General features: G+C 32.5%; 1 protein-coding gene across 1 annotated transcript in view; it reads right to left on the reverse strand.

The window, feature by feature from the left end:
• Window positions 1-27,546, reverse strand: part of LOC133338491 (neural cell adhesion molecule 2) — a gene marked incomplete at its 5' end in the record, with an annotated part of 112,518 nt that overhangs the window by 11,579 nt on the left and 73,393 nt on the right. Inside the window, 4 exons of the mRNA XM_061546659.1 lie at window positions 8,459-8,606; window positions 13,433-13,593; window positions 13,880-14,003; window positions 26,196-26,365. Coding sequence (XP_061402643.1) covers window positions 8,459-8,606; window positions 13,433-13,593; window positions 13,880-14,003; window positions 26,196-26,365 — 603 coding nt within the window. The remainder of the gene's footprint in view (window positions 1-8,458; window positions 8,607-13,432; window positions 13,594-13,879; window positions 14,004-26,195; window positions 26,366-27,546) is intronic.

Below are 27,546 nucleotides of genomic sequence, written 5' to 3' on the forward strand. Positions count from 1 at the left end.
CCTGTAGTTTACTGAATTACACACGGCAAAACAAAAAACTTTCGAAAGAATCACCCGAAAGATATTGGCAAAAAAAGTAACACAAACTAAAACAACAACAGTTTAAAGATGGATATAAATTTAGTTACAAAATACTAACAACAACATCAAAAAACAGTAGACCGAAAAGGGAGAAGAATATGCGAAAAAGAATGCCGGAAACTACTTGAGCAACATACCAACAAAAACAACAGAGACAATAAACAAAAGTCAATTGCATTTGAGTCAAAACAAAAGAAAGCGTATGTGTTGTGTTGCTCCACATTTTTTGTTTCTCTCTCGGCGTTCTATTCCAGGTGGATACACATGAATAGAATGCTTTAAAAAATGATGGCACAGGAATACTCCTTATACTCAGCCATACGCTTTTTTGTTTTGCAGTCAATGGTAATGGTGATAGTTGTTAAGGTGGTGGGCAATGATCAAGATGTAACATATGCGGCATGTTCTCCACGCGAGCCACCAGCAGTTGTAGCAGCAACAATTGTAATGGAAAATAAATAGTGTATGAACGAAATATAGAAGGCCAAGAAGGAATATCTTGGGAAAACTCTGGCATCAAAGGATATATGTAGGGAAAACGCATTCACATTCTGATGGTAGCTAAAGTTTGTGTTGTTATTTAGAAGTAGAGCAAGTTTTACTTAAAAAAAAATAAAAAAGAATCGAACGTACGAATGCATTGTAGTGTAAATGAAAATGGCAAAATAAGTAAAGAAACTTTGCCTTAGAAGTCAAATAACAACAATGAAAAATGCAGGTGTTATCAATCGTTGTTGGTTGGTTGGATTGTTGTTGTTGGCATTAAGAAAATATACAATCGATAGGAGAGGAATTTAATGGACAAAGAAGTTGTTTAGTAGAATCGGTAAAAATTAGTACAAAAATTAAACAGTCAAAGAACTTTCAACATGGAAGTCCTTCAAAAGGTGTCTTCTTCAAAAATGTCTCCTAAAGGTCTAACCTATAAATACAATATTTTATACTGAGATATGCTAGATCTCTTAATGGTAAGGTATATAAATCATTTTTAGAAGACTTTCTATAGGTCAAAGAGGGCAAATATAAATAATGTTGGGAAGGAGATTTCTTACCAAATACGTCAGTAAAATACCAACTTAAAGATAATTCGGTTGGAAAACACGCTCAAAATACAGAAAATTGTGTATAGGTGTTAATTTTTATTAGACTTTCCGTAGGTCTACTACGTGAATACATAGTTGTGAACTTAAATATATATATAAATATACTTTTGTCGATTTTTTATAAATCATTTACCAAAAATTTCCAGTATTTGAAAAAATTGGCTTTGGCACACTCATAACGATTCCGCAAATGCATTGTTATTAGGGACAGCCTCGTCCATTACGACAATTTTTCTTAACAAAAGAAGCATTCAAATATTATCATACACTCACTGGAAAATGTCTGGATGATCTGATGGTGAATTTTTTTGGAGAATACAGCTGAACATTTAAATAAAATTATAACTTGTATTCCCTTCACCAAAAGGGGTAGTGTATATTAACTTCTTCTTAAGGTGACCCCCATTGTGTGTTTCAAAAAAAGTTATTTTTTTATTTAATTCCAACCTACACCAATTCAAGAATGTCTCTAAAAAAATTCAAGTGGAAATCTCAACAACTCTGGAAGATATAGTCGATTTATTGGCGACAAGATTGATTCTCAAACATTAAAAAAGTTTTTTTCGAAATAGTGTTTTACAACTAAGTACTACGATTACTCAACAACTACTAAACCAATCGTTTCCAAGTTTTTTAACGTTCCTCTGTGATTATATAGCTATCGTATAAATTGCCAAACGGTGAAGATCTTGCTCATTATACCCTTCGCCACAGTGTGGTACAGGGTATTATGTCTTTGTGCATATGTTTGTAACAGTCAAAAATAATCGAGATAGACCCATGGTTCCTTTTGAGAATATGCATAGGATCACTTTCTAAATCAATTTATGCATGTCCGTCCGTCCGTCCGTCTGTCTGTCCATGTTAAATTGTAAACAAAGTACAGGTCACATTTATGATCCGAATTGGATGAAATTTGGCACAGCTCATTGTTTGGTCCAAGGACGAACCCTATTGAAATTGGGAAAAAACGTTCAGATTTAGATATAGCTCCCATATATAGCTTCGCTCCATTTTAGGTAAATAGTCTATTAAAGTCCCTGGAAATCTTTTGATGTGCACGAAATTTGGCACAAAGTTATGAATAAGATCGAGAATGATATCTGCCAAGTTTCGTGAAATTCGCTTCAGGTTTAGATATAGCTCCCATTTTCATCCGATTTAAGGTAATTGGTGCACGAAAGACCCTATATATATTTCGATTTGACGAATTTTGGTATAGGGTACTGAATTAAGTCTAGAATGATGTTGCTAAGCTTCGTGAAAAGATCCATAGCTAGGCCGATTGACACAACGTTCTGATGTTATATAAATTAGTCTCTGGCAAGTTTTCCTCAAATCGGTTCAGATATAGATTTATAACAAAACGCGTCGTCTGTTAGGATACATATGTAAAATATACCCAAAGTGGTGAAGGGTATCATATAGTCGGCCCAGTCTGACTCTACTACTTTCCTTACTGGTTTTTTAACTTAGTTTGTGTTCAAAAATATACGATTTTCCAAAAAAGTCAAAGGTCCGCCATTTTGTTAATATTTGTGCGAAGTCAATAATTCTAGTCAGACATGCAAACTTCATAATACCGTTGGAATTTTTGGATTCCGATTTTCCTTTGAGAGTTATCATTCCCGCCATCAAAAATAAAGACTTTACTTTAATCACAAAAAAAAAAAACAACTATAACTACAAACAATTTTTGTAAATGATTTGTATTCTGTTTTGAATCTTCAAATATATATGTGCAAATTTGAATGTTTATGCCATTTTTCAATCGAAGTGGCTGTGAATTGGGTTTTTGGGGTTTCAGAGGTTGTAACGTTTGTTCTCCTGCCCAAAATCATCAATACTCGCTTAGGTTTGGAGTAGTCCCCGAATTGGCTGTAATTTGGTATTATCGATATTGAATCAACTTTAAAAGCAGCCTCATATAAGCCTCGGTATTCTGGAGAATCAACTTTAAAAGCAGCCTCATATAAGCCTCGGTATTCTGGAGAGTTTTATACGATCAAAAATAAAATTTGTTCTCATTGGGTGGAAAATACATCGAACGAAAACTATCAATATTGGCCCATATTTCGGTGTTGCCTCGGGTTCACATTGGGTGGCAAATCTTCCTATGAAAAATTTCGGTATTTTCCGGAGTTTGGGTGAGCTTTTTAAACAATGTGGATTTAATTATATTTTTTGAATTCTTATCCTTCTCCATTCATCATATACTAAATATTATCAATATTTATCAACGTTTCAGATTAGGTTCTATATAAATACCCCCAATGTGCAACTCCTTTATAAGTATTTTGGTGCATTATTCAAAAGAAGTGACTATATTTTAGCATTTCGATGTGCCGAGATGAATGTTCTCCTAATAGTGGAGGTTATGAAAATTTCGATACTACAGAACTTATCGATGTTTTTACATTTCCGATCAAACACTTTTGTTTTAAAATTGGATTTTCCGAAATCTCTTGTCTGGCATCCCGGCATTTTATGACCTGATTTTTTGCTTTGTGTATAACTTATATGCATGCATTTACTTTCTCTGTCTCTCCGCATGTTCGCATCTTTACATATGGGTAATCTTTGCTTTGAATGCATTCAAAGCTCACATATAAAATTGGAATTTTCAAAATGGAAACGTGCTTCAATATCAGAAATCTTGAAAAAGGGATAACAAAAAGACAGAAAAAACTGATTGTTTAGGTAAAGCAATTCGTAGTCGATTTTTTTGTGAAATGGAATCGATTATGATTTTTTTTTTTGTTTGAGGGATCCAAATTGAAAGAAAATATTTTATAGAAAAGAAATATGCAATTTTTATATTTAATGCCAAACTGAAGCTACATTATTGGCTTATTAATATAATTAAATATTTTTTTAATTTTATTTCGAAAACGTTTTCTAAAAACATAATTTCTTTAAAGAACCCAATAAAATCTTAACATATTTTTTTTAAAAAATGTGTTCTTAATTTTTTATTTCTTTTTTCAATTTTTTCTGCTATCAAAAGTTATATTCTCGTATCCAATTACTTAACTACAATTCATAAGCATCCTAACAAAAGAGATGCCCTTTAAAATTTTGAAGTATAACAAAGCTTCCCAAATGTATATGTATAGCAACACATTGCCATTAATAATCGATAAAATTTATTTATCAATGTTAACATAAATTCCCGCTGATGATGTCCTTTATCCCCCATATTGGCGATTGGTTATTCTCGAGTCGAAGTTCTTGCTTTCTATTTTTTTTGCATTGTGTTAAAGTGAAAAATTCATGAGATTTGCACATTTTTGTTTTTTGCTACTGCTCCATTTTGCATCAACATCAATTGTTGGCTGCTTATTTGTTTCTTTTTTTTGTGAACTGAGTGTGTGTTTGATATCACTCCCCAAAAAAAGTGAGAATATTGCTTTTTATTGCTTCCACAACCGAAAAAAACGACAAAAAGTGCAAGCAATGTCTGCGAAACAGATACACTCTCATATAATGTACAATATATGCATATGTGGCAATGGAATATGGCAAGAATGCTATATATATAGCTATGCCATTTATTTAGCATAAAAACTTCAAGAACATGTAAATGTGGGATAGGTTTCAAAATCGTAAAAAAATATATATGGGGAAATTATGAAATACTTGCCATAACTTTAAGTTTTCCGATTTAGAACACTATTTTCACTATATAAGGTTTACCCCCAAATCGTATATATAGGTTTAACACCTTAACATGTTCAAATAGTCCCATTAAGTTTTTCGAATCAATCAGATTTTTGTCCAGAATGTTGCCGAACCGAGATTTGAATACCCTCCACCTTGTGGTGTACATTCAAAATATGTAAACTATGGGGTCTATGCCACAGGGATTTTGTTGGTTCTTTTGTACATGAAATTGCCCTTAAATTCCAATGCTACCTACTGTATGATAAATATACATTGATCTTTTACAAATAAGGCCATAAGTGGAAGTGGGTTTGGTTTCAGCGGAAGCGTTAACAGCAGCACAAAACCAAGAAATGAGATGCAATGCAGCAACAACAACAACAATATCAACAGCAGCAAAAAACAATCTGAAAGTCAATATCCTGTTTTGCATAATGCAATTTTTATTGATAGTTTTTATTTTAGTTACACATCCGCCCCAAGGTAACATTTACACGTACACAAAGAGCAGTATGCAGAACAATTGCAAGCGATTTCCTCACATATCCCGGACAAATTGTCTACCAGAAATGGTAAGTAGTCAGGGCAATCGTTTTCCTTTTCTTACAGTTCGATTTTTTTTTTCAATTTGCAAATAAATTGTATTTGAGTAGGAAATTCATGTATGTGTGTGTGTACGTACATATATATGAAAAGGACAAATATGTATATTATGTGAAATATATACATTGTTGAATGCATGTATATATGTGGCTGTGTGTGTGTGTGTTTTTTTTTATATATACGCTTTTAAACGTATTCATATCATTTTAGAGATTAATGTCATATCAATGTAATGAAATTGATATCAGTTTTCTATGAAATATATTTTCGCTTCAAAAGATATAAGAATACATATATTTTCCAAGTATTATTAGCATGTACTTGCAATCAATGGGAAATATGTTTGGTTCAGAAAGGGCAATTTTTCATATGCCAGATTAAAAATTTACAATTTCAATTTCTTTCCTAGAAGAATTGCTATTTTCTTTTACCTACTTTGACATCTTGATAATATGGAGAAATTGTGAGATATCTTTAATTTATATAAATATTAACGTATGGACAATTTGCAAAAGGGAATTAGGAAATACATTTTTTAAAATCTATTGGATTCATGAAATCGTTTGAAATAAAATTAAGTAGAATTATGGAATTAAATGTTGAGGATAATAACTTTTTTAATATTTTTGCAAAGTTAAAAAAATATTTTTCAAAGGCGATCAAAGTGTGGAATTCTTAAAAATTTGTTAAAACAAAGTAAAGTGGTTTAGAAATATATATATATATATATATATTTTGGATACTCGAAGAGTTGATTTGTTAGAAAATTTAAAAAATATATTTTTTAATGGAATATTGAAGCGCGAATTAAAAAAAATATTATTTTCCTGGAACCTTCAGAGATGCGATTTTCTCTCGGACTTTAAAAGGGAGAGTAAAAAAACAAAATGTATGATTCAGGTCAATTTCGAAGCCAGTATATAAATTATTATGCAAATATGTATTTCTCTTAGACTCTCAAAGTGTGGATTAAAAAAATATATTTCCCAAAAAAATAAAACATATTTTTTATTGGACGCTAGAAGCGTGAATTAAAACAATATTATTTTTCTACCTTCAGAAATTGGATTTTCTCTCGGACTCTTATTATCCCCGATTCGCCCAAAAAACTATTGAAATTTGTCATAATCGGATCATAAAATTTTGCATAGCTTACCGAATGAACATGTGTTAAATATTGGAGATTTACGGATTGCGGATACATTTTCCAATCACATTCTTCCTACCTATTTGAGCTCTTATATGTAACATGAAACCATATGAATTTGCTTATAAACGGTTCATGAAATTTTACATAGCCTACCGAATTGGCACGAGTTAAATATTGGATATTTGGGGATTATGGGTATATTTGGTAAATATAATACCCATGTAGATATTTAGACACTTTTTTACAGAAATTGGCTCTAATTTTATATTTTGGTTTCTCGTCGTATAAAACTTTCTCTACCAAAAAGGATCAATATTGGTTCAAGTTTCAGGCTAGCCCAAATATAACGTTATCCTTCATTAATCGATATTTTAAGGATTTTGCTATTAAAAATTATCGATATTGGTTCATTTGGTCAGTCAAATTTAAATATTTTTATTTTTGGTGTGTAATTTAGTATTTTGAATTTTCTTGAGTAGAAAATCTTTCTAGCGAAAATTATCAACATATGGGCTAAGTTTTGGAAGAGCCCATGATACTTCACAAATTTTGGGTCTAATTTTAATTTTCTGATTCTTTTTGGAATGCAAACTTCCTACCAAAAATTATCAACGTCCAATATTCGTGTATCCCTATATGAAGGTACCCGCAAATATCCGGTATTTAAACGATTTTTGGCGCGAGTTTCAGCACTTTGGGTTATGGCTGGGTAGTACCTACCTAGTTCCACTAAAAATATAAATATTGGTCTTCCAAATTTTAGTATTTTTAGAGTGTAATTTTGTATTTTCATTTGGGTAGAAAACCTACGTACCCAAAATTATCAATATTGGCCCAAGTTTCAGGGCAACCTTCATATAAAGGTAATTTCGGTAATTTTGGCATGTTTTTCAATAAAATTGGCTCTAAACTTGTAGTTGGAGTTAAATTTTTGGTATTTCAGAGATGTTTTCAACCGAATTTCAAATCTTCCTACCAAAAATTATAAATATCGGTCGATTTTTGGGCATAGCCTCCATTTAAAGATAAATCACTTTTATAGATGATTTAGCATTACGAGGTGGTTTTAATTTGTATTTCGGGACCTTTGTGAAAACAAATTCTTTACATAACAATTGCAATATCCATGCCCATAATTCTACATAGCACCCATACAAATATAAGGCGTCATTTACGATACGCAATTCGTTCTGTCTGTAGTTGGGAATTCGGTTTTCTCCTGACAGTAATTTATGTCCTGGTAAATTTGAGGTATTGAATGTCCAATTTATGGTGTGGGGTATTAAAAGTTCTGCTCGTACGAATTCAAAATCGTTTTTACTTGGAATGTGTCATATTTTTATGAACCGAAACGCTATGAACTCACTTGAGGACTAGAATTGGTTGTCATAAGATTTGCTAAGTTGAGCAACTTGTCTCACACATACACTTAGTGGAAATCAAAGCCGAGTAATTACTTAGCATTTATTAAACAGCCTTCTTTGGGTTATTGAAATTTTAATTTTAATCTCAAAGTTTATAATTTAATGCAATATTAGAATCCGCTATAATTTAGGTCCTACGATGGTGGGAAGATGAGGGAGGGGGAAAATATATTTTTTGTTAAATAAACATCTCGAAATGTCATATATCTACAGTAATGGTCGGTTAATTTTTAAAATTGTTAATAAAAAATTCAATCTACACAATCAAGACATTCGATTCAACTTGAATATTAAATATTTTTGCTTCAGTTATTTCTCCTCGGAAATGAAAGACATAACATTTAATGTATCCTAATTTCCTAATATCCTAAAATTGTTTTCAATAATTCTTCTTTTGTTTTTTGTCATTAAACTACACCCCCATCAATACTTACCTGTATATTTAGCAACACCTTTAAAATTAATATCATCAATTATAATTGGCTCTGAACGTCCTTTGGCGTTAACGGCAAAAATGATCATACGATATGTGGCCAAGGGATCCAAGTTGTCAATAAAAAATGTAACCGGACTTGTTGTGTGCTGAAAGTATGATACAAAAAAGAAAAAAAACACCAAAACATTGTTAAAAATTCAATAAAAAAAGTTTGCGCTTGCAGAAACTAGAAAATTTATTTATTTATATTTTATGGCTTCCAACAAAAGAAAAAGGAGCGGAAGAACAAGCACCCATATCAAAGGAAGAAAGAAAGGGGACACTTTTTCCTCCCGTTCACAAGACATGACTAATAGAGGCACGTTTTTCTCTAATTTCATTTTGTTGTAAGGCATGAACAAAAACACGACGAAGACGAGCACTCAAACGAAGTAAAAGAAATGAAACTTTGTTACAGTCATTTTTTCCAGGCAGTTTAAAAGAAATTATAAACAATAAAACTTTGCTTTCACCCAGGCCTTTTTTCTGCTACCCATTTTTTCTCCTTTCCTTTCCTATTATTACTGCAACAATCTCTTTTCTATACTTTGCAATTCGTTCGTTTCTTTTTTCTCATCTCTGTGTTGTTTGCTGTTAGGAAACGAAACCTAAAAACAATGACTACATCATTTCCAGGACATAAAGTTTAAAGTCAATTTCTTCAGGGTAGATAGCTCAAGTTATTATTTTAAATTGGAGATGAGTGCCTTGTCTTGTCTTGCCAAAGGTTTTTTTCGTTCATTTATATATGCTTCTTTTTCGTTTTTGTTGTTTTTGCCTTCATATGTTACTGGATTCCTGTTGAACAGGAAAAACGTTCTTAACTTTGTTGACATTGTAACATTTCACGTATATGCAGATAAAAACGAAGTAGATACTCTAAGTTACTCACACATACATACTATACGTACACACACAATTACTTTGAATATAGTATAACATTATTCATTTGTCTTCCTCGCACATATTTCTCTAGGATACGTGAAGGTTTATAAGTGTTTGTTAGACTTCATATATCATGGGCATACTCTCGTGTGATATAATGATTGAAGGGTTGCCAAGGAGCAGGGAAAGTTTGCTTAGAAATAAGATATATCGGAGTGAGGTGTATAAGATCTTGAGGACCGGTTTCGAATCTAGTCTATTTTAATAAAGACAAATCAATTGGGAGTTAAAATTTTCAGTGTCGAAGCCATTGTGGCCTAAGAAATATATATATATATATATATATATATTGTGTCCAGATTTTTAATTTTTGAAATTTAATACGACAGGATTACTCACTTAGAATTTATTTCTTTTTTATTTCCCCATTAAATGTATTCCTTTGGCAACCCTATACCTAATAGCCCTGTATGCACTTCTAAAAATCTATGTAAATTTGTCACAATAGATAAATATATAAAATTTCCTATGGGAGTGTGTGACAATGTGTGTGTGCTGCCTCTAAGTTAGGAAAACTTATCATGTGTTGACTTTTCCTGTAAGTCTACATCCCAGATTCACGGGATATTTTTAAGGATGTCCTTAGATACATATATCATTCTTCACTGTGAACGACGCTACATGAAAATGTGTCAATTTTGTAGACTAGACTTGGTTGTCATAAGATTTGCAAAATTGAGTTGAGCAAACTTTCACACACACACATGCACGCATACATTTAGCATAAATCATTATAAAGCCAAGTAATTACTTAGCAATTATTGAACAGCCTTCTGTGGCTTATTAAATATTTAATGAAATGTTATAGTACGTTTACATTGTACCGGATTTTGTTAACCCTGTAGGTTTCCTTCTAATGTAAGTTGCTTCAAGTTTATAAAATGAACTGTCGATTTATTTATTATTTTTTTTTGGTTTCTCAAAAATATCCGAAAAATTACTTTATTAGAAGTCCGGAAGTATATGGAATTATTTAATAGGGCAAAAGTCTCATAAATAGATTTCCTATTAAAACACCTAAAAAAGGCTTTCCGTTCGGTTGGGACGAAGTTTTTTACGCTCTACAAAAAGGTGGACATTCGAAATAACTAAAATCGATTGAGATTTTTATATAGAGACTATTTTGTGGTAAGTTGGTGTCAGGAGAAAACAAAACTACAAACACCCTAGTTGGAAAATTAGGCTAGGACTTTAAACATACCGAAAATGATGCATGACGTTTATAAGGGAGCTATGTAAAAAATGTTTTGAGAAGAAGTTGTGTACCAACGAAGGTACCGGAATGCTAAATTGTGCTAAATTATATGTCAACAAATAGTCACTTGGGCTGGTAAATATGCCTATTATTATACAAATACCTATTAAGGGTTGGAGCTTTATATAGGGGCTGTACCCAAAGATCGATCGATATTTATAATTTTTGATAGGAACATTAGCCACCGAGCATTACAACTCAGAATATATGATATATGACAATTTGGTTGAAAAAAATTTGTGGAATTGGAAACAATCGAAAATTATGTATACAGTTAAATATGGGGCCTACCCCGAAACATTTTTGGTAGGAGATGTTCTTTCCAATAACAATGCAAAATATCAAATTCTGACCAATTCCGATTATATTATAAACGGTATAAAAATCTCACTCTTCTCCAGAGGGCATTTTAAATACATGTAGGATGTCAAAAGACCCTCCACCAATTCGAGTAATCTTCATAAACATGGGCGAAAATAATTGACATTGTTTTCGAACCACTAAGGATATGTTCAATTCTTCTACCAAAATCGGAGTCGAGATTAGACACAGGGCTTCTAGGCTGAGGAGGAAAGTATCCTAATATTCAACCAGTAAAGTAGTAAAGTCGGACTGGCCCGTGTAAATAAAAATACAGAAAAAAATTTGTCATCAGCGAACAAATATATATAAGAGGTTGTTAGAAATACTTCAACGTAAAAACATTCCATTATAGTAACTTCAGTACATTGTACAAAATTGTGTGCCGGTCGGACAAACTTTGGTCTTCAGTACACAATTTACATTAAATTGGACGAAAATATATATGTATTCTGGACCTAATTCAGTACCATATGCCTAATTTCGTGCAAATCGAAAGATATGTAGGGACTTTGGTGCCCCATTTAGCTTAAATCGGATGAAAATATATATGGGAGATATATGTAAACCTGACACGATTTTCTCGAAATTTAGCACACATCATTCTGGACCAAATTCAGTACCCTATGCCAAATTTCGTGCAAATCGACACAAATTTCGACGAAATATATATGCTGCAATAATCCTTGGGCCGAAAAAGTGAGCTGTGCCAAATTGCATCCAAATCGGATTCTAAATGCGACCTGTAATTTGTTTACAATTTAACATCTAAAGACGGACGGACAGGCATAAATCGACTCAGAAAGTGATTCCATGCATATTCTCAAAAGGTACCATGTATCTATCTCGTTTCTCTTTGCTTGTTACAAACATATGCACAAAGATATATATATATATATATATATATTTTTTTTTTTTTTAATCCGTATTGATAAACGTTTTACATCTTTGGCTTCTAATATATGGCTTCGAAGGATGTATATAATAGTTCGATCGAACTGTTGCTCCATGTATCTAACCTATCGACAATATAGGAGTATAATTATTGGGGACTTTAAAATGTATTCTATCTACATTAGATCTGCGTCGGAGTTAGAAAACATGCTGCTAATTGTAGAATATCTCGATAAAGGTCATATTTTCGAAGAAAACCACCCCGAAGTTTTTCAAAAGCCTTTTGAAAGAGTAAATGGATGACAGCAAATTAAATGTTTGTTTTTTTTTAAATAAAAAAACCTAAGGGATCCCAAAAAACTTTTTTTTGTTATTAATGACCCAATGATACTTATTCAGAAGACTTTTAAATAAGTATTCCGCTGGTGTGAATTTATATAAACCCGATCTTTACCTCTCTCAAAGTATATTGTAAATTTTGTTATCAATTTGAAAATACTCTTCAAATCTCTTGATCTGATGGTCTGTAGCAGATCTGTAGCTGGGTTGATCGATTTAAGATATTTTAAAGTTCTCTTTCTGTAAAAGAAAACAAAAACTACATTTACAATAGAAATAATTTTTTATCAATATACTTAATTTCATTTCTTAAATTTAAAGTCCGAATCAGACAAAATAGACTCTTAGGCCCTTCAATGCTGTTTCATATGCTCACATCCTTAAATCGGGTCTCTGACATAAAGTGATTGACTCGTGAACTATTTCCATTTGAAATTTGCCAAATTTCTTCCTTTAATTCCTCTACAATTATAGGAAAACCCCAAACTTCATCTTGAATAAACAAAAGTTAGTTTTTTCTTTATTTTCTATTGAAATGGAAAACTTTAGCAGAAAAAAATCTACCACAGAAAAATCAAGTATTACTCATATGAATATAATATCTGTTCTCACCTACATATACATGTGTGTGGGTATTGGTAATGGAGCAAAAAACAAAAAAAAACTTTTCATAGAAACTTTTTTAATTTCGGCAATTGATATTTTTTGTGACTAACCACATATACAAAAACAACAACCAGAAAAAGGATATTTCCTCAAAACACCCACCACCTCCATTACGGAGAAGACGAAGAACTAATGATGTGGAAGTTATTTGAAGATGAAGAAAAAAAGATGCATGGAAAGAAAAAAATCCATAGTCAAGGACTAATATTAATTTTCTTAAGAATTCTGCAACCACACACATGTACACAACAAAAAATACTAATACATGTGTTTTAGACCACATACATGGGCAATATTTGTTACAAATAAATAATTATAAACAATTTTCATGTGTGTAATTGTTGTTTTGCAAAGTTTGTGTTTTTCGTATTTGTAAGTGTGTGTGCAGCTTCATTTGAAATGTATATACACATTTGTATGTGTGTATGTTATTGTGGGATTGCTAGATTTTTTTTTTATTTAAAGCCAACTTACCTGCAATGTTATGTTTCGTGCCAAACGCAAATTGTTTAATTCCACCAACTCCAACATGAAACTTTGTGGTAGACCACCATCAAAACCCTCAATGCAATCCACTTGTATAGAATCTGCTGATTGGTTGGTTATGGAACAGTTTTGTAATGGAAATGGACGACCTGATGTTTGCAATAAAACAAGAAAAAAAACAAAACACAGGGTAAAATAAAACATACAGAAATTTTGCTAAAGTTTTATGTTGTCAACGGTTTTAGTTTTTGGTCTCAAATGACAGTTAAGTAAATTAAATGAATAGTTGTTCAACGTTCACTCTCATCCACATCATGAGTTCATGTGAATGACGGCCGGACAGACAGACAGACAAACTCTTACCACAGCTTGATGATGCGTATGTTGTGTTTTTTTGATAGTTAGTGTATGTGTGATGAGTATGTGTGTACTTACCCGCTGCTACCACTTGAAAAACACAGGGAGATTTTTGCACACCAATGGAATTTCGGGCCCAACACGATATTGTACCATAATCCAAATCCGTTGTGGGTGTATAGTTCAAACGTGACATGCCAGTCTGAAAATGAAATACAAACAAAAGGGGACACAACCCAAAAAAAAAGAGAAACCAATGAGTGTTGTTATTCAATATTCAAGTGTATCGGAAAAAAATGTTGGAAAAATATAACAACAACAAAAATATTGCAAAAATAGTGTACCACAAAAGTGGTTATATCTGGCAATTTTTAGGAATTATAGAATTTGTGAATATTTTTTGTGAATGCCAACGTTTTTTCAATAGAATTTCCAATATTTCTTGCTAACAACAAGTGCAGTGTTCTACCTCAAGGGTATTACTTGCACTCCAGTCAATAAATGTAGTGTAGAAATATGCAATGAACTTGTGGTGAATTTAAATAGAAATATGGTGGCGTTTCTATTTGAATTCATACATAATTATGCTGGAGAATAGTTCACATAGAGGTTTCAAATAAAAATGAAAGTAACCTGAATGATTTTTTTTTGCATTAACAAAGTAGAAGTCGTAGAAGGACTTCCAACAAAAAATACGTTATTAAAAATAAGGAACCTCCCAAAAATATATCTCTGCCTCGGAATCAGAAAACATTCTACCAACTGTAGATTGTCTCTTATTAGTATTTTTATTTGTTTAAAGAATGAATAAAACTCTTAGAATGTCTCTTCATTCTTGGAGTGTCACAAAATACATTATTTTCGAAGCAGACCATCTAGAAGTTATTCAGAAGACTTTTGAAACAATTTGAATATCCTTAGATGTAGTTTTTTTTTCTTGGAAATATTGCTACGACTGACAAATATTGCTACGACTGACAAATATTGCTACGATCTACTCAAAAGCTGATAGGTTCCATTATTATTCTTTTCCTTTTATATAATATCTAAATGCTCCGAATTACCTCTACAAAGACATTTTGCAAAATGTGTTAAAAATATGGTAATCGTTATGATATCTCTTGACCTGATAGAATTCTCCTATATAATGACGTTTTTTCAGAGAACGACAACAAAACCTGTATTCCTCAAAATATATTTCATTCACGAATGCCCTCTATAATGATTTTGGCTGTATTTGAACAATAGCCTGTCGATAGTACAGACGTAGCATCCCTGGTTAATCATTCTGTATATGAACCGACTTCAATCCACCAATACACATGTCATTCGCCAATATATGCTAAATTCCATGTCTATCCGTAAGACTTAGCACTTTGGTGTAACATTTAGATAAAATCGGAAGATTATATATTAGGGTGCTATATGTAAATCTCACCAATGCAAAATTTATTTTACATCGAACCATTTACACTATATCCTGACATATTTTAATATAATGTAACAAACGTTATTCCATGCTCAGTTCGGTGCGGTTTATAAAATTTCGAGTCATTTGAATTAGCATAAGGCCCTTGGTGACCAATTAAAAAACCAGGGCAACACAATATATATGGGGGAGTTGTAGTGATCCGATTTTAACAAAAGTTAAAACGCGTCATTCCTCTATAAAGATTTCCAGCCTCCAGCTCACCTATAAAGCTTCCTAGCTCTTTAGATCATTAGTAAAGAGTCTTCCATAAAGGCTTTCGTCTATAAAGTGTCTCTGCCCTTCAGCTAGCCTTTAAAGACCTCCTGCCCTTCAGATCGCCGACAAATACTTCCTGCCCTTCAGCTTGCTCTTCAGCACACCTATAATGAGTTACCGTTCTTCACCTCGCCTCTAAGACTCCTTACCCTTCACTCCTCAATGAAGACACCCTGCCTCCCAACTCGCCTAAAAGCACTATATGACCCTCAGCGCCCAATTCTTCAGCTCGTCTATAAAAACTCTATACCCTTCACCACGCCTATAAAGACTCCCTACCCCTCGCTTAAAAAGACTTCCTGCTCTTCAGTTCGTCTAAAAAGACTATCAGTCCTTCAGCTCATCTATATAGACTCCTTGCCCTTTAGCTCATCTATATAGACCCCTTGCCCTTCAGCTCGTCTATAAAGTCCCGCAGGCATTAAGCTCGCCTATAAAGACTACCTGACCTTCACTCCTCTGTGAAGACACCCTGCCTCTCAGCTCGCCTAAAAAGACTATCTGACCCTCAGCGCCCAATTCTTCAGCTCGTCTATAAGGACTCTATGCCCTTCAACACGCCTATAAAGACTCCCTATCCCTCGCTTAAAAAGACTTCCTGCTCTTCAGTTCGTCTAAAAAGACTACCAGTCCTTCAGCTCGTCTATAAAGACTACCAGCCTTTCAGCTCGCCTGACCTGACCGTCAGGTCGCCTATAAAGACTCCCTGACCTTCAGCTAGACTTTAAAGAATCTATGCCCTTCAGGTCGTCTATGAAGTCACCCAGGCCTTCAGCTCGCATATAAAAATTTTGTCCACCTCTGCTACTCGTATATAAATTCTCCCAGCCTGTGGCTCTTTTACAAAGACTCTCTGTCCTTCAGCTTGCCTATAAAGGCTTCCTGCACTTCAGCTCGCCTTTAAAGAGTCCCTGCCCTTTAACTCGCCTTTAAAGAATCCCTGTACTTCAGCTCGCCTATAAAGACTCCCTGCACTCTAGTTCACCTATAAAAAATCCCTGCCCTTTAGCTCATATATAAAAAACAGCCTTTCTGCTCATCTATACTGACCCCTTGCCCTTCGTCTCGTCATACAGTCCCCCAGGCCATCAGCTCGCCTACAAAAACTTCATGTCCTGCATGTCGTCTATAAAGATAACCAAGTCTGCAGCTCGTATATAAATTCTCCCAGAACTGCTGCTCATTTATAAATACCCTCTTTCCTTCAGCTTGCCTATATTGGTTTCCTGCCCTTCAGCTCGCCTTTATAGTCTCCCTGTCATTTTGCTCGCCCTCATTCCCTGCAACTCAGCCCCCCTATATAGTCTCCAAACCTTTCAGCTCGTATATAAAGACACCCATGATCTTCACATCGCCTGTATAGACTCTTTGTTTTGCAGCTCATCTATAAAGTTTCCTAGTCCTTCTTCTATAAAGATTATACAGGAAATCGAAAATATATATAGAGCTATATCTAAATCTAGACAGATTTCAAAAATATCAAAAATATCACACACTTGATTAATCGGGCTTTAGTGAGACTTTGGAAAACATTTATGAAATGCGACAGAAATATGAGGCTTACATTATCTGAAAATAAATACGAAAAGCTGAACGGGGTTGTTCCAATGTAAATAGGATTCTACTGGGCAAAAAAAGCCATGTAAATTTTAATCTCATTTGGATACTAAATGCGTCCTGTACCCTGCATATAAAAATACTTGGCCTACAGATAGTCAGACGGACATCCATAAATCGACTCCAAAAATGATCTTATGTATATTCAGAAAAATTTAAGATGGCTCTATCTTATTTCCTTTTGCATATTAACAACATATGCACATAATTGTATGGTATAAGAATATTTTTATGGATATTTCCCTATTTAAAAAAATATTTATATATATTTGTATACAAATTAAATACTCTATACAAAAAAAATCGCTTGTGAACTATTTTGAGGTTTTTTTCTAAGAATAACATTATTGCTAAATATTATTTATGTATATATATTTTCAAATATTTTTAATTTAGAAATAAAATATGGTACACATATACGTATATGTATGTGTAAATATGATACAGCAATTTAGCTCCTCTTATATACATATGTTCACATATATATATATTTATTGGATTCCACACAAAAATTCCATACTTTGTAAATTGACCCATTTAACTAAATAGCAATTTTTGTTTCTAATTTATTCCCAATTTGACTATTTGTTTGACAAATAAACTAAGGTAACACAAACCAATACAAACAACACACCGACACTAATATACCAATTTTATATATTTTTTTGTTATTTATTTTTCAAAAAATATTGGTTAACAGTCATCGAGATAGCATACGCATAATCTCCCTACGTGTGTGTGTGTGAGAGTGTATTTGTGTTTGTGTTTATATTAATCCACTCTCCAATTGCACTTTAGGGAAATTTCCACAACAAATATTAAACATAGGTAGGGTTTGCTGTTGCTGCTATTGTATTTCAACAGAATTCTAATATGCGTTTTTTTCACAATTCAAAAACAAAAACAAAAAAAAAAAACTAATCTATCGATATCGATGAAATAATAGAGAAGTGTGTGTTGTAAATTTTCCTATAATTTTCATTTGGGGTTTTTTTTTTGAGCCCATTTGCACAAAAAATCACAAGGGAAATAATGATGGGATTTTTTGTTGAAAAAATTCTACTTTTTTGTTATTGCCTTGCCTTCGTTGGTTTGCCATTAAACTAAATGCCCCCAAAACAATTTTGTGGTATATACATACATACGAATTGGATAAGTTTTGTTTATGTTTTATTTTTAGAATTTTAATACGTATGGAATATTTGTTCTTTGGAAAATTTTGCATGCCTGTGCCAAGTTATTGTTGTGGCTTACCACAAAAAAAAAAAATAAATAAATAAATAAAATAAAAAATAAAAAAAAATGCAAAATCGATGCATAAATATTAGGCAAATATTTTTGTATCAATATTACAAATCTAAACAAAATAATCAACCTACTTTTAGCTAAATTTTAAATTACGGGTTTGATTTAGGTGTTGATTTTTTTTTTTTTGGAATAAAGATATTAAGAATATAAATTGGGGTTATACTAAATATTAACAATAATGCAACATGGGAGATATCAAAAATTATTTTTTTTTAAATATGAAGCATTCTATTTTTTTGTGGATCCTTGATATAAAATCTCCATTAATATTTCCTAGTACAAAAATTCGATTTGCCTATAGCAAATATTTTAATCATGAATTTTTTCGATAAAAAAATAATAATAATAATGACCATTTTTATTTGATTTCCCCTTCCTTATACTTTGTACCCTCATAAAATAAAATTTCATGAAAATTCCTACGAAAATATGTTTCATTTTTCCCGAAAGAATATTTTTTTTTCAAATTTCCTGAGATAACTAATTATTACAAGAAAATAGAACATTGACAGAAAATACAATATCCGTCACAATTACAATTGAGCGACAGTCTACACACACCCACACACAAAAAAGGAAGAAAAACAACATCTCATACTAACTTCATTTAAATATTTTTCGTAACATGTAATAAACAACAACAACAGAGAAATGAATATTTTAAATAAAAATTTTGTTAAGAGCATAATGATAATTAATATACAAATTATGAATAAATTATCAAATAAAAAATCTCTTTTCAAAAGATTTCCGGGTTACTTTTAATGAACATGAAGAAAAAGACAAAGTTTGTTTTCAATAGAGGAAGACGAAAGAAAAAAGCAACAACAACAGATTATATAATGAAATTAGTATATTCCTAATTAAATTTTCTCAATTACTAACAGACCCACAGCTGACTTAAAGGTTAAAATATACAACCCACAAGAAGAAAAAAGAAAACACAAAATTAACAACAACAAAATTAAATGAAAGACAAAATGAAAATCTAAAAAATTAAAATAAAAAAAAAACGAAACCCGAAACAAAAACTGAATTTCAAATAACCATTAATTCTAAGAATTTTTTCCACCCCCCTCAACAACGAAAGGAGTTTTGAGAATTGTGCTGTTGTGTTGTTAGCTCAACATGGCATTTCCGTTTCCGATTCCTTTTTGGATAAGTTTTGTCTTTCCCGGGTGTTATTTTTTCTTGTGTTTGATATTTAAAACCACGCATATAAAACAACATACAAAAGTCCGTGGTAAGAAATTAAGAAAGAGTGGGCGACCAAAAACACAAAACAGTAAAAAAACAAGGAAATCCCTTTAAAATAAAATTCAAACAAAACACGCGATTTATTCATTAACTACAAAATGAAAACAAACCCGGGCAAATATTAAGTTTTTTTTTTTGTTATATTTTTAGATTCTGTTGAATGTTCAACTGAATGACGTTATGCCAGAAACAATATCAACAACAACAGCGACAACTATACATACTGCCTCCCGCCACAAAACTACTGTTGGCTGCATAATATAAGAATTCGAGTTTAAAGCAAAGTTGTGAAGAATTAAAAACTATGTGTATACACAGGGTGTGACAAAAATGAAGGGGAATAAATAGGAATTTATATTTAAAGAGGGTATGACTGTTGCGGGTTTTCACATATTTCCAAAAAGTTTTAATAACTCAAATTTTTTCCTGGCATATTACTTTGTAAATGAGATAAAAAATCGATTTAGATTTATATATAGCTCCCAAAAAAATTATTATCCGATTACACAGTTGCACACCAAGACCCCAATAGTTGCCTGATTGAGACAAAAATTTGCTCAGCGTGCCAGATTGAACATAGAATGACATGTATTTGGTTTTGTTGGAAGCGGTTCAGATTTATATCTATCCAAAATATCAGTAGTGTTGGCGGGTTATTTGGGATACCATTTGTATTTTGTTTTTGCAAAATAGTCAGGCTTAATCCCAGTTTGTTGTTTTTATAAAAAAAACAACTATTTATTAGTGGGGAATGTATGGCATTGTCCGCCGAGGGGTAAGGCAGGGAAGACTATAGTTTCGGATCTCGCCACTGATCCTCATCAGTTCCCTTAGTTTTTTGTTGGGATATTCTCCCCAGAAGCTATTAATAGCTTCTTTACAAAAAACCTTTCAAACCCAAATGTCTCTTGTGACAAATCGAAGTTCTTACGTTACCAGCGATACGACCCCAATGAGAAGTTCGTTTCGTTGGCGCCTGACTTCGTGGTCAACAAGGCATTTACAGACAATTACAATACATTTCCCACTGCTATGTGTCGTCACTTTGTGACGAATGCACATAACGTTGTTGTTGGTATTGCTAGTTAAAGCAATAAACCAAACAGTATGACCGTGCCTCGTCTACAACTTCAGTAGTGTTGGCGGGTTATTTGGGATACCATTTGTATTTTGTTTTTGCAAAATAGTCAGGCTTAATCCCAGTTTGTTGTTTTTATAAAAAAAACAACTATTTATTAGTGGGGAATGTATGGCATTGTCCGCCGAGGGGTAAGGCAAATATATATTTTCGATCGGTTTCCTGCAAATGATGCACCGACCACACAATGTAAGTCTGATTTTAATGTACATATAGCTCCCATATATAATTGTATCCCATTTCATATAAATGTACAAAACCGACTATATGTCTGATTTTTTGATATGAAATTATTTGGTTCATGTCTAAATAACGGTTTATTTCATCCGATTACATGTCAGGGGTCCTTCCAAAAGTTTACACCTGTCCAAGCTATTAGATTGTACAGACATAAGAAAAAGCATTATAAAGGAACATCTTAAGAGCGAATTTTGTGTTTGGAAAAAGTAATGTATGAAAATACTGCTTGTCCTTGCCAGCTCGCCCATAAAGATCCCTGTTATCACCTCGCCTATAAACACTCCATACCCATTAACTCATCTATAGAGACAACATGCCCTTCAGATCGTCTATATAGACTCCCTGTGCTTCAGTTCGCCCACAAAGTAGCATAACCAGACTATCACGACTTTTAGGATGATTTTTGCAGTTTGATATTGATACGCCTTAGGTTGTATTCTCTTCCCAGTTTAACTTTCTTTACATTATAGCTCTACAACGATTTTATTCCTTAGCCCATTTTATATTTAATTTATATTTCCTAATTTTTACCGTATATATTCCGCCCCACCCTGTCCATGATTAATTTCTTTTGCTAGTTGTTGTGGTTATTTTGTGTTTTTGTTCGTTTTTATTTTTTATTTGCCCACAAGGAAATGAAAGCAAATGAATTAACATAAAATTGTAGCGACAACTTGCCACACACATCGTTTTGTTCGGATTTCGTTATCCTTGTGAATTATGGAGTTAGGGCAAATGAAAGCAGCAACGACCGTGTATATAACCAGAAAAAAATATTTATGTTTGTGCTGGTGTGCAAATCTGGAACATTTGAAATATTAAATTGCAGTTTTCAAGAGTTATAAGGTATTTAGAATACCCACACCAACAGGAAGTATAAGACCCTATATTGATATTTTTATTGCGATTAGAAAATCAGTTGTTTTAAGTGAAAGAACATATAAAACCTTCGTTGAGTCCGACTGGGCCAACATTTTTAAACCCTCCACCCTGTGATGGACATTCAAAATACCTAAAATCGTTCGGGACTTGGATATAAGGAGCTATGTCGTGGTAAATTGCTGCGAGGAGAAAACAAAAGACCAACATACAGACACCCAGGTTGGAAATTTGGTCTAGGACCTTGAATATGCCGAAATGACCTTCGTATTGCATATTTTTTGTGAAAAAGTTCCCGGAATGGGAAAATGCAACTACTTCGTAATGATAAAAAAGGCACTTTAGCAGAAAATACTCCCACACCAAATGAGAAGCCAAACCATTAAATTAAAGCCAAATCGTTTAAAAATCCTCAAAGTGACAATAATAGGGGGGTGACTATTTTGTGGGAAGCGGATCATGGATATAAAGTGGTAATTTTTAATACAAATAATTTGCCCCTCAATTACAACCAAAAGTATATAACTACAGCCAATTGGATTGAGAACATGTCAAAAAAATGTCTCAAAAAACCGAATATTGTGGAACACCCATACATAGAAGAGGTATACCAAAATGCGGACCGAAATTATAATTCAAAATAAGTATATACAATCCGGTTTAAATGCGTGTTCAATCCAGTTTAAAAACGGTCTAGTATTGTTAATTTTAATAGGTAGATTTTCTTCAAATTATAACCTAATATTTGGTCTTTTCCAAACCATGGACCAATATATCGCATTTCCATGTTAAACATCCCAGATGTACTAGAAAAATACTTGTAGAATTTTAAATCTCTGTTTTTAATATTGCGAGCTCTATCATGGATTCAATGGACAAACCGATACCTGATCGAGAAAAAAAAATTTTTTGGGTCGCTTGTGGATATTTTGCATGGTTGCAAAGGGAATAAAACATTATTTTTTTTCCAGTTGTATTTGTGGATCTAGTAAGAATTTTGGAGTATATGCGCATTAGCCCGCTAATAAACCGCGTTCGACAGTCTGGGTTTTCAAAGACGAAATAAGAGCATTGCAGCCAATGATAGTCTGTTGCCTCGGCAATTAGGATATTGTGTGTGGTTCAGCCTGAAGTCGACGGAGAAATTCGAGAAACGAAAAAGAGAAGTCGTATCATTTTATACTATGAAATGCGTTCGGTTCAAACCAGTGCCATTTTGAACTATCACAAAGTGGAATGGATGGGTCGATTTTGCTTCTGGTACCAAAAATCGTTTACCATGAATTTTTCTTCATGTTCCGGAATAAAATAGTGTCGTTGGGTGCTAAAGGTTTTGTAAAAATATTAATGTTTTTAAAATTATTAATGTTTATTCCATTAGAAGATGGGGTGTCGTGACGTCTACAACACCTCCAAAAATTCCCTGGAAACACAATAAAGTAGTAAGGGCACATTTTGCAACCGACTTGGCTGTAATTATGTATTTTAAGGTAGTAAATAATCCTTCTAAAAATTATCAATATGGTCAACTTTTTAGGGTATGCCCAATTGGTAGCTCTTAAATTTCGGAAATTTTGGGAGTTAGAAAATCTATGAATTAAATTGGATGTAAATATATTTATATTTATGGTTCACATTGTGTGTCAATTCTTCTACCAAAAATGATTAATATCGGATTTAATTTTGGTATATGCCCTATATAACCGCACCTTCCATTATTTGGTATTTTGGGCATTTTGGATAGGTCACAACCGAATTGACTGTAATTTTGTATTTTAGATTTTTAAGGGGTCCTCCAAATAATTTTAGTATAGCCCAAATAGGTAATCCTGATTGATCTTTGGTAATCGGTAAATCAGAATATAACGATATTTTCACTTGTTAAAATATTTTTTTCTTTTATAAAATTGTCTATTACAGCAAATATCAAATCTAAATTTCATATCGTTGTACTTTCTTCATACAGATTCCGTTTTACCAAAATTACATCAATGTTTTTCCCAATAAATCAAATGACAAGAAAAAAAACTAAATTCCCATCAAATATCTGTAATTTCTTGTGAAAATTCTTCCTTCTCGCATTTATATAAATATCTGTAATTTCTTGTGAAAATTCTTCCTTCCCGCATTTATATGCATGTGTTTTTTTTACTATTCTTCCCAAAAATTGCAATAATAACCCCCATGGGAATCTATCTATTGTACACATATATGGGCAATATTGCCAATTTTTTAATATTCCATTTTCAAAAAATCAGCTTTTTTGTTTTTGTGGCACATCAATGATTTTTGGCACACATATAGAGAAAAATGTTCTGACTCCGAAACCGTTCGCGATCACATTTTTGGTTGATGCGCGCAAAAGTTATCGAGGTTTTAATTTTGGGCATAAGAAAAAAATCTTAAAATTACGCCGTTTATTATATTGACCAAAAACGTTGATATATATCTTCCTCCGTAAGATATGAATATGAATATATTATAATAATCACGATAAAGTAGCACATATTCGCGAAATATGAGAAAAATAAAAAAATATAGCAGATTACATCAATATTTTCAATTTATTAATGACATACACACACCTAAAAATTAATTTAAAAATATCTACATAATCTAAACACCATGATGAATCAAATGATATCAAAATCATGCAAGTCCGTGTAGCGGTTTCTAAATCACAGCGACAACAAAACAAGATATTGAGGAAAATTATTTGTTTTTGGTTCGAAAAAATAATGTCATCATATTTATTTTTTTAAATGTATACAAGAAATTTCAGAAAAAAATGTTGGAGTTATTCTGCTATTTTACCCGAATTTCGCCGAAAAATTGACATATATAATAATAATCACTTTTTGTGTATAAGTATACGCCTTGCGGATTATATCAAGACCCTTCCGATAAATCTTAGAATTCTATAAATAGGAATAAATCTTAAAATAAAATAATATTATGAAATATACATTTTAAATTGCGTGTAAATCGCGTAATTCTCAAAATCATTTGATGCGCATGCGGTTTCCAGGAAGTACTGAAGTTTATCTTCCAATCCATGTATATTTTGCGAAATTTCATTTGACGGCTAAGATGTGCCACACGTTGCATTGAAGTACCCAAAAAATCGTAAAACGCGAATAATTTCCGAAAACTCCATATGCCATTAACGCGCATCCGATTTCGGTGTGCACCCTAAAAAATACATCGATCTATACCGATTTCAATGTGGTCCATTAAGAACCATGGATGTGTCAGCAAAATCTATTTTTGAGATAAATTGCGTACATTTCTCTTTCGGCTGAAGATTTTAAAGTTCTCTTTTCGAAAAAGATCAAAATCCGCATGAGGTCATTTATTGAAGCGGAAATGATACACAGAAAACGCAATTAAATCCGCGATATTTTCAAAAACATTTTTTGCCAAATTTAGTGTTTTTGGAAGGCCAGTTTCCGCCGTTCTAGTAGATGGATTTTCACGAAGAAGATTTTATATCATCCGAAACGTAAAAAACTTTATTGATCGCGGGTACCCATGTCATTCAGTTGACAGATCTAAAAATTTGGCCCGAAAAATAGGTTTTTTAGAAATTTGATCGCACAAAATTCGCACCTTCGGATGAGTATTACTCTGAAGCTGTGCATACTACATACACAAAATACATATCAAATTACGCAGATTCGCGACTACAATAATCTTATAATCGATTTTTATAAATTCCTGTTTGCGTATTAAAGCTAGAAGTAAAATTAAAAAAACACTCAAAATCGAGCTTCAAAATGTCAGCATCATTTAAAGGTAGATGCAGTTAAAATTTTGAAAAATGAAACATAAGGGGCGTAGTCCCCATTTTGTTGGCTTCTAGTTTTCTTTTGACACGAAGACCGTGCAATGAGTGGCTTAATCACAAATCGATAGAGAACATAAAAAAACTGGTTCGCCTCAACCTGTTTTTACACATTTTTTTACATTAAAGTAGACACAGCTTCCACCAAAATAAAGTTTGGAGGTCAATATCATGAACAGTTTGCAACGACAGATCAATTAACTCAAAACTATTCACTTTTTTTCATATACTTAAGTAGTTCCCGAGTTATAAAGGGGTGAACCTCCGCTTCAGCTATGTTAAAAAATTGGCAATATTGCCCATATATAGTAAATAAAATTATAGAGAAAATAAAAAGGACATCCATTGCCGGGGTACTACTTACTTCGCTTGAATGCAATCGTGCTGGTAATTCAGTTTGTTCGCCGGATGAGTTAAATGTCCAATGAAATGAATCCGCAGGCGGTGATGCATCCACTTCACATTTTAACGCCAACGTTTCATGCTTCAGGGCACCCAACAGTTCATCGTGATCTGTGGCACAAATGGGTGCATCTGTAACAAAAAAATGATGAGAAAAGAGGACGATGAAGGAAATCATGAGATACAAATGTTGCATTATCAGTTGAATAAAAATCAGTAGAGAGAGAAAAATGAAATAAAAAATTCTGCCAAAATGGAAACACAGATATAGCCACACTACAAAACCAACTTACATTAAGTTGGACTTAAAGCCAAAAAAATTTCCAAAAAAAAAAAAAAATGTGTAAGGAAAGACCCACAAAAAAGAACTCCACAATAATAACAAAATGCCATCTATTATATATATAAGTTATGTTAGCGTACACATAAATAATATGTGTGTACCAGTGTGTGTGTGTGCGTGGGAATTTTCCTTTTTTTACAATTGTAGATTTCTTGTCTCGTACATAACAATATATTTTAGTTGCATTGTTTGTCTTCATTTTTTTCAATGTCGCCTTAATTTTTCTTCTTCCATTGTTTTGGCATTTTGTTTTTCTCCCCAAATTTTTTTTATCATTTATAATTCCGACTTAACCGCCACTGTTGGAGTTCTCTTACAACTCTTGATTTTGCCACTTTTTCCTTTCCATCTACTTTGCTTTTTTTGCAGTTTTAGTTTCCAAGTTGTATTCAAAGTTTTTAATTTTCAAGTGTAATTAGCCAGAAAGATGATGCAGATTAAAGGGAGGTATTTTTTCTTCTCTCGTTTAGTTTTTGTTTTTTATGCAAATACTCAAAAGGCAATTAAAGTATAAAAATCTGGTAATTATTTTAGTGTGTGTTTTTTTGCTTATTTGTTTGCAACATTTTGTCTAGAGGTTGTAGGACAGACAAATAATATATGACTTCAAAATATGTTGCAAAATTGGGATTAATTTACATGGTTGTATCAGGATATATTCAAACCAATATGGAAGGAGATATTAAGGATCAGTTTTTATGGAAGGAAAAGTCAGATGCGAATCATTAGGATTACTAGTTTTGAATATATCAATCAGCAGAGCTGAACATGTTATACCCTCCACTCTGCTGTATTTATTGTTTATACCTAATATCGGTCATGATCCTTACATGAAGGATACGTCAAAATATGAACCAAGATTTAAAATTATTATCTGCTTAAAACTGTTTAACCTCTAAGATAGCCGAATGCGGAACTTCAGGCACATAAATAGGAAAATGCATCTATGGCCTCCAACCTTTACATTGGA

This window comes from Musca vetustissima, unplaced genomic scaffold, assembly GCF_032173495.1.
Source record: "Musca vetustissima isolate MV318-11 ecotype Yass unplaced genomic scaffold, APGP_CSIRO_Mvet_v1 utg3607, whole genome shotgun sequence".
NCBI lineage: Eukaryota > Metazoa > Arthropoda > Insecta > Diptera > Muscidae > Musca > Musca vetustissima.